The sequence below is a fragment of the Malus sylvestris genome, chromosome 12 (genome assembly GCF_916048215.2).
Source record: "Malus sylvestris chromosome 12, drMalSylv7.2, whole genome shotgun sequence".
In the NCBI taxonomy this organism is placed as follows: domain Eukaryota; kingdom Viridiplantae; phylum Streptophyta; class Magnoliopsida; order Rosales; family Rosaceae; genus Malus; species Malus sylvestris.
This window is the reverse complement of record NC_062271.1, coordinates 25,378,460-25,389,796: the sequence shown is the minus strand read 5'-3', so window position 1 is coordinate 25,389,796 and position 11,337 is coordinate 25,378,460. Positions and strand designations below refer to the sequence as shown.

General features: G+C 34.7%; 1 protein-coding gene across 1 annotated transcript; it reads right to left on the bottom strand.

The window, feature by feature from the left end:
- Window positions 1-3,946: 3,946 nt before the first annotated feature.
- LOC126593076 (short-chain dehydrogenase reductase 2a-like) lies at window positions 3,947-5,529 on the bottom strand. Its single transcript, XM_050258945.1, has 2 exons — window positions 5,356-5,529; window positions 3,947-4,985 (listed from the first exon to the last, which is right to left on the bottom strand). Exons 1-2 carry the CDS (start codon window positions 5,442-5,444, stop codon window positions 4,145-4,147), a joined length of 930 nt encoding a protein of 309 aa, XP_050114902.1. The 5' UTR covers window positions 5,445-5,529; the 3' UTR covers window positions 3,947-4,144.
- Between the last annotated feature and the right edge of the window lie 5,808 nt (window positions 5,530-11,337).

Genomic DNA, 11,337 nt, shown 5'->3' with positions numbered 1-11,337 from the left:
AAAATTGTTTTTGTGGTAGCATTGAGTAGTTGAATGCCCAAACTTCTAACAAATTTGACATTGTATGATTGCACCATTTCTAGTCTGCAGCTACATGACCCTTTTTGTTGCAGATGTGGCAAGTAGGAATCTCACTTGGATAGTCAAGACATGTGTGTTGGAATGGTTTTGGGGAGCTAAGAATTTCAGGGCCTAAGTTGTATGATGGAGAATGAAATCTGGGGCCATTATTGTACTGAAATATTCCTCTTCCTTTTCCTTTATAGTTAAACCTTTTTATCCATTAGAATGAAGTGAATTGCCATTGAAATTTCCAGAGTCATATTGAGAAGATGACCCTTAACCAGAATTATACCCATTGGAACTAGACCATCCATTGATATTGTAGCCTTGGCTTAAGGAGCCTATATCAAAGTCCTGAGATTGAGATGGAATTTGTTCAAGACTAAGAGCTTTTCCTTTTGCTGACTGATTACTTGCAACCATTGCAGACCCAAAATTCATAGAAGACTCATAAGATTGTCCAATTATTGTTTCCTTAGCAAGAAGTTGTGATCGAAAATCTTTCAATGAAATCTCATTTTCTCTTCCTCAAACAACACATCGAAAAATATTATAATCAGTTGATAACGCTTTAAGAGCAAGAATGATTATGTCTTCATCTTCAAATAAGACACCTGTTGCAGCATGATGATCTCTTGCATCTTTGATTATCTGCAGATAAACAGATATGGAATCAGACCTTTTTTTAATGTTTTGTAGCTCTGTCTTCATTTGAAAGATTGTGCTTTTATGACTGTAGAAAATCGTTCTTTAAGACTTGTCCACATTGCATGGGAACTAGTACTTCCAAGAATGCAGGAAATCGCAAATGATGACAATGTAGCTATGAGAAGTTGCATAAGAGCACGATCGTGCATTTTTCAGACTTGATAGGCATCTGTTTCAACTCCTTCAAGATTTGCCTCATCAAAAAACCTTTGTAGACACTTCTTAAACCCATCAAAAAAACCAAGAATGCCGTGACTCTCAAGCAAAAGATTTATCTGAAAGCTCCATATAAGATAGTTGGAGTCATCTAATTTCACTGTAACTAAAGATGATACAGTAGTGATGAGATTTGTAATGGGTGATTGCATAATTTGCAATTGCACCGCAGTGACCATTGTTGTAGCAGCAAGAAAATTTTTTACTTTGAACTTTTATCGAAAAGGTAATGTGCACTGTTCTATCAATCAAGTATCTCCAAGACTGGGAATTTGATGAACCCAGAAAATCACAAAGAATCAACAAATCAGAGGGTTGAGAAGAGAAATATATGTTGCAGAGAGTATGCAGAAGCGTTGGATCCACCTATACCTCTGATACCATGTTAAGATTGCAGAAATCTTGAGGGAAAAGACTTAGAACTAAGAGGTAATCGTAGAAAAGGAAATAGAGAGACAAAGAGAGAGAGAGAGAGAATCAAGCTTTAGAGAGAGAAAAATTTGTTGTATTTCTTGACAATGAAGTAACAAATTTACAAGGTCTGTTATATAGTTTTTACAAAGCTTTTCCACTAAGCTAAAGACTAACTACCTTATAACAACCTATGTTATCTCTTGATAAGTGTCACTCAATTCTACCATTGATTCATCTTCCACATAGATGTTGGTTTTCTTCACTTCACTATTCTTACAGTCATATTAATTTGTGTATTATTTTTAGCATATAGTTTATACAGACCATTGGTAATTTAGTCTTTCCACTTGACCTGCTACTCCAGGATGCCAGGGGCGCATTGCCCAGTCACATAAATAATTAAATCTATGACTCTACAAGTTGTACTAAATTGTTGGCCATCTGGGTAATAAAAATGGTTGCACCCCATTACCTAGGATTTTTTGTCTAAGAAAAACAAGTGGGGAACCCACTGTGTGTTAATTTAGTCCTGGATCCATGAACAATGGAAGAAGACAGAAATTTTACAACTAAGGATGTGGTAATGTTTGAACATTGACAGCTTAATTCCAAGTCGATCTAATTTTCTGATCAATGTTGATTTCTAAGGTTTGATTGAGCTGTTCAAAATGGCCTTTAGGTATTTTAATTTTCTCTAGTACCAGGTTGACAACTATGCGAATGTAAAAAAAAAGTTTCATTCAGAAGTTTATTTGACTTTTTATGTGCTTATCAGTAATTGATTTCTTATATTGTTAATTAAATTTATGATAAAACTTTTTTTTTTTCATGATATCAAAACATATTAGACATTCATGTATGAATGCAACATCAAACATATTCGTTGTCATCCAGTTATGAGCCATTCTTAGTTGTTGAAATGGTTGATATGTGCAGATAAGATATGCTCCTTTATAGTTGCACGTATATTCCGCTGAGTGTCAAAAGTTTGAAGGTGTATAAAAAGATCATGGATCATGGAATAGCTTTTGTTAATTTTAGTAGGAAGCAAGACCTTTATCAGTCATTGACTTTCATTTATCGTTTACTCTGTAAACAAAATAGATGTGTCATTTGCATTTGTTACTCATATAATATATAACATAATAATTCTCTAACAAAATATTTGAGAGCATTTTTCTTCTTCTTCTTCTTTCAGAAAAAAAAAAAAGTTTTTAGATTCTAAAAATACTTGAAATGTTTTTCAGAATTCACTTGCATTTGTATTTTTACTAATGATTGGTTTTAAAAATAGTTTCCCTTAAAACGTTTTCAGTCATTTTAAAAATATTTTTAAACAAGCCCATAGCCTTGTCAGTAGAGATATGAAAATATTTTATTTACCAATTTAAATATATCAAAAACGTTTCACATTCTCGATCATGTGCCACTCATATAGTATAATTGTCACATCTCGGCCGGGTCCCACCACATCTCTGGCTCGACTCCGCCGTAGTACAATATTATCCGCTTTGGGCCCAGACCACGCCCTCACGGTTTTGTTTCTGGGAATTCACACGAGAACTTTCCAATGAGTCACCCATCATGGGATTGCTCTCGTGCGAACTCGCTTAACTTCGGAGTTCCGATGGAACCCAAAGCTAGTGAATTCCCAAAATGCCTCATGCTAGGAAGAGATTGAAATATACATATAAGACTTACATGATCCACTCCCCAAGACGCTACGGGATGTTACAATAATTACATAAGACATGTTCATCTCATGTAACAAGTGTATAAAAAAATTTCTACTCATTTAATATAATAAATATACGTGTTTCAGGTAACAAATGTATGAAAGTTTTTGTACGGAAAATAGATTGATATAAACTGTGGGGGACAAAATTTTCTTAAACAAACATTTGATCTCGAACTTTGGGCTAAGCATTTTTAGTGAACACAGTTTTCTTGTACTTTGTCAAACTTTCCGGTCTTCCATTGGTGTCTTTTTTTCCCTACTATTGCTCTTCATCAAGAATCAATGGCTTTGTTTGAATTTTGATTCATTCACGAGTCAAATGTGCAGCTCTTATTTAGATGTCAACACCATGGCCATGACAGCTTTGATACACAAATATGCACATCTCCCGTCCCCTTTATCCCCCATATTCTTCATACATTCAAATCCAAAAAAGTAATGCTAGTGGATGGCTGTAGCAGTGCTTACTGCATTAGCGAACCCTTTTCCATAGGGGACGTAGGGTTTATGATAGTTAATTCTTTTTGGTTGAGCTTTAGTTTGAAGAATTCCTGCTTCAAAAAAGTTATAATGCTATGCTTTTGATATGACCTAATCAAACAAATATAAAATATGATTTCATAAATTTAACAATTAAAGAGTTATTATCAAGATACATGTGCAAACATGATGTATAAAATTTATTGTTCATCACTTACTATAGTCAACTTACATTATATATAGCCAACTTGACATTATGTTTCAGTTATTTATAAACTCATTCCAACCTAAAAGAAAAATGAAAAAGACGATGTAATTGGAATATAGTTTGCTAAATTAAGAGATTGAGTATCAATTAAGCCACCAAATTGGTCACAAAAAATGTTACACTCAACTTCGGATGAATGTAGAAATAAAAAATGAACCAAACTACAAACCCAAACACGTACGGCAAACCTTTTCCTAGTCTATGAATATACAAAATCACACCATGAAATGAAAAAAAAAAACAAAAATGAAAAAAGGCTACAAGCCAACACAATTTCTTGAAGTGGTAATTCCACCATCCACAACCAAGTTATGGCCACTAACGTACTTGGATTCATCACTAGCAAGATAAAGAGCAGCCTCAGCTATGTCTTTTGTCCTCAAAGTTTGACCTTTTAAATTGGCAAGCCCTCTCACAAACTCTTCCATTTTCTCCACTTCTTGCTCACAAGGCATCCCCAAATCCGTACATTCCTCTTCATCTTCATCATCACCATCGCTACTCATCCTCCAAGCGTTGACCAGCATTGACGTGGCAACCCCAAACGGAGAAATGCAGTTTACCCTAATTCCGTACCTTCCCAGCTCACAAGCTGTGTTCTTTGTGAGCCCTACAATGGCATGTTTTGAAGCTGTGTAAGCATGTGGCCCCAGGCCGCCTGCTACTCCGGCTACACTTGCAGTTGAAATTATGCACCCTCCGATTCCTCTAGCAACCATCACTCTTGCAGCGTGCTTCATCCCCAATGCAGCTCCTCTAACATTCACCCGCATTACGCGGTCAAATTCATCGACATCAAAGTTCATGATGCTCTTGTGTTTCGACTGGTTTCCGAGGACCCCGGCATTGTTGAACATAATGTCCAGTTGCCCGTAACGGGAAATTGTTGATTCAATTAGGTTTTCCATGTCTTCTTCCAAGCTAACATCACAGTGAACAAAGGTAACTGAAGGGCCCAGGGAATTTGCTAGGGCTGTGCCAACTGCATCCTCCACGTCAGCAATGACTGCTTTGGCGCCATGCCTTGCAAAAAGCCTCACTGTTGCTTCTCCAATGCCTCTAGCACCACCTGTCACTATAGCAACTTTTCCATCCAACCTGAGAAATTGACAGTAGAAGTTCATAAGGAAAACTAATGAAAAAAGTTTGAAAACTTTGAGTTTTAACGATAAGAACAAAATAAAAGGTAAAATGAATAGTATCAAAATTGACTTTTTAGTGTAAACATTGGTTTTTCATTAAAGTGAACAGTACCGGAGCTTTTCATTAAAGTTCCTAAGTTAATATCGCTTATTCTCTACTTTATTTATATAAAAAGTAATTTAATAACAACGAATATAATTGATTTCTTTTCAATATGGCATTGTTTTTCCATGCAAAATATTGGATTAAAAAGGTTCTGAAAGTATGTGCAATTTGGGTAATACATTTTAGTAACAAATGAAAAAATGAATTGAGGAGAAAGTACCTTTTGGGGGGAGGAGTAGTAGTAATGTTGTCCCTTCCCAATCCATGGATTCCATGAAGGGCTTTTTCTGGCATAACTTGGGCACGCATGCTTGGCAACTAACTCTATAAACAGATAGAGAGAGAAAGGGCGCCCGCGGGGGGCGGGCGGGCGCTTTAAGTTATAACAAGGATGAATGTGGTGTTGAGTGAAGAAAGAAAGGGTTTTATAGGCGCAGTTGAGACATACAGACATACACATGCGTTAGGTGAGTGGGTTCCAGAGAGGGCTGCTTGTCCTATCAAGATAACTTAGATACATATGTATCTCATCTTTTGTACCTCTATTCCTTGGCCTTGCCTTTCAGGTCATTTTCATTCATGAAGGCTAAACGTAATTTTTGGTTGTATTTTAACTCTCTAAAATTTAATATTTTAAAAATTACTTTAAAGTTAATTTTTTATCGTCAACCATGCAGGTCTATATGTTATTTCTCTTCATATTTTATTACTTTTTAGGGTCAAACTTAGCATATCTTGGGTTTACATGTTGCCTATCCTGGAGCCAAATTTAGCATGATTCATTAGTCCGATTCCCTTTAACCTTTTGGTTGGAGACTGATTTTGTCAATTTTAAAGCTAAATTGTGGTCAATAATCCTTGAGTAGATGGCCTAATTTGGGAAGCATGGCGGCAGATCTGTATGAACGAAGAAAGCATTAATCTCAGCAGATAAAATATTACAACTACTGGTTACTAGCTAGTTAAGCTGCCAATTATAAAGGACTTTTCTTGATGAGTGGCCCAATGCGTATACTATATTCATGAAGTAATTTTCTGTATCTTTTCATGTACATAGCCAAGTTTTTTAGGTCACTAGTGATAGTTTTCTTCTTAATGTTGAAAGAATTTCAGGTTTGAATCTTCATTCAATTCAGATATTTGTTTAATTTGAATGCATATAAAGGCCAATAAGAAAAAACCTTCAAAAATGAATTCACATTACAAGATGTGAGAGACGCCATAAAATTTCGGATGTCCAATATTCTAGACTCAATATAGATAAGGGTAAATATGTATAGTCTGATATACAAGAGATATTCTTATGGGAAGTGATTTTTTCTTCGTATACACATCTCACAATACGAATAATAAACAGGAGGGTGCATGCCAAAAAAAATATTTGCGGGTCTTATATTTCCCTTGTTAATTTTGTGATGCAAGACAAACTACTGTTAGTCTTTGACTATCTTTTGTTCTAATGTCAATAGATTTTGAATATTAGGTGCATTAACACATTTAGTCAACAATGTCAAACAACTAATAGTACTCGTTAGGTGAAGGTGCACCTGCATATCTACTATACTCTTAATATCAATTACATTATTATGTTACAATTTTCTGCCTTGTGAACTTTAAGGGAAGAATGTGCTTGCTGAAAGAAGAGAGCTCGCATTGAAGATGAACCAGAGCTGGGGAAAAATTGGGGAATTTGTTTATAGTTTCAGCTGGCAGATGAGATACCACGAGGTCCACGAGGGACCAGTGGGGTTTCCCTGCGCTGGCGTATGATTAACTAGTAGTTAGGATTGATTGGATGCCTACTAAATGGGAGAAAATGAAGATTAAAGTTTAATAAATTAAAGTTAAACACACAACTGCATAAGATCTTCTGATTTAAGTAACAAGATTTTGATTCCAATTTAGGCAATACTAATGGTTTTTGCGTACAAAAAGGACAGAAAATTTAGTTAAATTAAACCAAAGAAGATTTCTTGACTTAAGTAATAAGATTGAGATTTCCTAAAAGAAAGGTAATAAGATTTAGATTCTATCAGTACCAGAGTCAAGCAAGTTTCTATTTTCTGGAAATTGGTCTGTTTTTTATGCCTAGAGGGAACAGACAAAACCATGCCATACAGACTGTATTCTAGGGTTTTGAACTTTTAGTCCTTACAATATTTGAAATTAAAATGCCATGCGGTAATGTAGTTACCAAATGTTGCAAGTTGTAACAAAGGAAGAGAACCGATAAGCTCGTATTTCGGTTTTGGTGTTTATTATGAGAAAACAAACTTACATGATACGAGTATGTGTTTTGGATTTTTAAAACAAGACACTGAATAAAAATTTACACTTATCTTTAATTTATTAACAATGAATATCACCATGACATTACACGCGTGTCATGCAAATCCGTCTTCTACTTTGATATTTTTTACTTCAAAGCGCCTTCCTTGCTTCCATTAGAAAATTGGGGTATTTAATCAAAGGAAAACTAACGAAAATGACTTAAAATTTTTTAGTTTTAATCAAAATGACAAAAATGTGTTATAAGTGAATAATATCAATAGTGACTTTTTAAAATAAAAATATCATTTTTCATTCAAATAAATAGTAAAAAAGTGCTTCGTTAAAACTCTCTTTAATCAAACACCCCCGATTACTTATTAATTTGAGAAGCGTTGGTTCTGATGACGTATTGTAACAAGAGATTGGGCCTCAAGTTTATGATCAAAGACGGTAGCTAAAGAAGTCAACAATTCTGACCAGAAAAAAAATATATATAGTCATCGATTCAATTTGAATTCAATTAATTTGGATAAATTAACCTTTAATATGTCCTTGTATTATTTTTTTTAATATGTCCTTGTACGTACATTGTATATCATTGTTTACGTAAACCTAATTATATTGCTCCGGGTCCAATTGCAAGTCTGACTGATGGCTTCTATATGCTACCATACTGAGGTGCATGCATGAGATTTTTTTACGATTCAAGACGATTTGAAATTTTGAAGTAAAAAAGTCATAAATTCATGTGGTTGGGACATTGATATTCGAAATTAAAAGAATAAAAAATACTTTCATGCACCAGTTGCATGAAATGAAAGCAGACATTTCGAAGTTACGATGTTATATTTGAATACTAACATAAATATTTTTGTGAAATTGGCTTGCATTCTCGTGTTTGACTTAATCTTTAAGATGCGATCACTGGTTACTTAGTGTAGCGAGATTCAATACTGTAACATACGAGTATGCTAAAGCGGCAATTTGTAATATGGAATTTTAGGACTTCAGGGTTTTAAAAACAAAACGAGACTTACAAGGGAAATACTTTGAGTGGTGTGAGCGGGATGTGAAAGAGAATAAGATCTAAAATTTGAAACAAAAGAGGTTTTCTTGATTTCCAGTGAAATCTCTCAAAGAGATGAGAGGCACATTTACCCAACCAATATGAATTATGTGTTCTTGTCTGTGTTTACTCTTCAAGATCGATAAAAAGTTGAAACAACAAATATAAATATAAACCACCAGTTTCACGTGTTTCATGCGAGTGTATGAAATTTAGTTTCTTCTATATTCTACATGCAATATCGAGATTAAATATTTGGCCTCTTTAATTATGTATCTCCCGATACATAGTATAGTGAAAACTCCCAGGAGTTGTGTTTTGCAGCCAAAGCAAGAAATTAAACGAACCCTATTTTGCAAATGAATTAATTCCTAATTATGATTATGTTGTGGGTCGTCATTTATTTATGGATACTTTTGTAGCAAATAAATAAAGCAAGAAAAGATGCTATGGGTCATTGTCTTCTTTATTGTCAACTCTTCACCAAAAATATGAGCAGTTTCTCTTATTAAGGTTCTTTTTAAAGTTGAGTTTGTCCTGACATTGTATTTTTATATACAAAACTAAAGTCGGTAGTCTTTTATTTGTGTTCTCTTCAAGGTCAGGCCGGCCCTAACATTGCATTTTTATATACAAGACCAAAGTCGGTGATCTATTATTTGCATTCTCTTAGGCTGGCTCTAACTCTGTATTTTTCATATACAAGACCAACATCGGCGATAATTTAATGCTTTTTCTTTTTATAATTAATGCATCAAATCTTGAACTAGTATGCATTATGTACAATCTTCATGATTAGTGGGTACTTGGAGAAATACTTTACGAGTAATTGCTCCTAATGATATGCTTTTGCAACTAATGGACCACCATTCATGCTTGTATATGTTCCCATAAACCAAAAGGAAAAAAGAGCAACGGGACCAATGACTCCGTCCATCCGAATATTAGTATTGTATAATACGACTTTTTAATAATTAAATTGACCCACCATAAAACAAAGATACTCAGGGTTTTTTTGTTTGTTTACTTTGGACATGATGGTTTGTATATTAAGAATAACAAAATATTAATGTTCCTTTTTGTATATTATGATAATTTCATGTGCATCCAGCATGAGGGAGAGCCAAAACCTCTGCTAAGGCTTATGTTTTTCTCTGGTTACTGGATTTTGTAGATTTCAGGCCCAAATAAGATCAACTGGGCTGAGTCTACTTAATTCCCCTAATGCATGTTTTTATCTCTCATTATTAAGCTTCACTAGACTGGACTGACTTAGTTAAAATTACAAGTCCGGATTTGGTACGAGCAATGATTGAATTTAATGAGACTAAATCACTCTCGTGTCGACTAAATCCTTCACTAGGGGTCTTAGTGAGACCCCTGAAAACTAGGGGATTGCTAATCCCGTCTCCAATACTATCGTCCTGCGAACCAGTCACCAAACCATGCCTTCTCGCCAATCTCCTTCGTCCCGCGAACTCAACCGTCTCCTTGCTTCAAATTGACTTCTCTCCCTCTTATGAGACCCAACGAGCCCACAACCCAAATTTGCCCTCTTTGCTTCATGGAGGAACACCTAATATGCGAAAATGGGTTCCTCCATTTTCGTCAATTGAACTGGAAACAGTACCCAGAAAACATAGATAACGAACTCCCCTTGAAGAACTTAGGATCTGAGAACAAATAATGGAAGCTAGATTTACTATGGATCTTATCCAACTCAAGTTTTATACTGCAATTTCATATCCCTTTGCTACCCCACAACTCCAGCTTCAGCTCCATGCCATTTCTTTTGAGGCAAACAAAACGAATTCAAAGTTTCAAACTTCGAAGAAGAAGAAAACCAGAGTAATTTAAGATGAAATGGGAGAAAAAAAATAGGAGAGGGGGAAATAGTGGGCAAAGGAAAAGAGGGAGAGGTTCAGATAGAGAGAAAGAGGATTCTAGAAAGAAAAAAATAAAACATAAATTAATAATAAAATATTTGTCTAAGAAGCATGATAACTAATAAACTTTATGATTATATTATTTAATACAGCACCAAACACTTCTTAAATCAATTCAGCTTAATCTCTGAAGCTAATTCAGTCCGAGATAGTATAATGCAACAAACGCACCTTAAAAGTGGTTCTTCGTGTACCCAAATTTCATATCTGGGCACCCATCAATTTTATTTATAAGGAAAAAAACTCTTATACCCATATATAAAAGGGAACTTTAACGAAAAGCACCTGGTACTGTTCACTTTAACGAAAAACCACATTTTTACACTAAAAAGTCAATCTTGGTACTATTCACTTTACCCTTTATTTTGTCCTTATCATTAAAACTCAAAGTTTTCAAGCCATTTTCATTAGTTTTCCTTATATAAAATTACCACGAATGACTTAGTAACTTTTTAAAGAAAACAATTATTTATTTGACCACCCATAGAGTTTTGAAATAAACAACGTGGTAACCAAGCGACTAATAAATTTTGCAACTAGTGAATTTCAGCTTACCATGCTTAATCTAAACTTCACTTCTTTAAATTTCTACTTAAGCTTCTCTGAAACTCTACTCAAATAGCAGAATGGAAGAACATGAGGGACAACTATGATGATCGTGAAAACGAATCAAACACGAATTCAGCAACCTATCCATGAAATTTGATATACCCGAAAAACTCAAACTTGCGGATTTCTCTACAAAATATTGGTCCAAGTCCTCAATTATACTAATCGATTTGTCGTCATCTGTATCAGAAGAACCTTTAACTCACAATCGTCATTGACTCACGAGAGATCCAGATTGTACCCGTCGGACCCGATGAAATCGTGGAGGTCTGGATGCAGAGTCTACAACTACAAAAAGTTGGGTGTTGAG

Excerpts from the sequence above, each read along its gene's own strand:
- LOC126593076 (XM_050258945.1), bottom strand. The coding sequence starts at position 5,444 with ATGCGTGCCCAAGTTATGCCAGAAAAAGCCCTTCATGGAATCCATGGA. Across the intron at positions 4,986-5,355 it reads ACTACTCCTCCCCCCAAAAG|GTTGGATGGAAAAGTTGCTA; the intron begins GTACTTTCTCCT and ends TCAATTTCTCAG.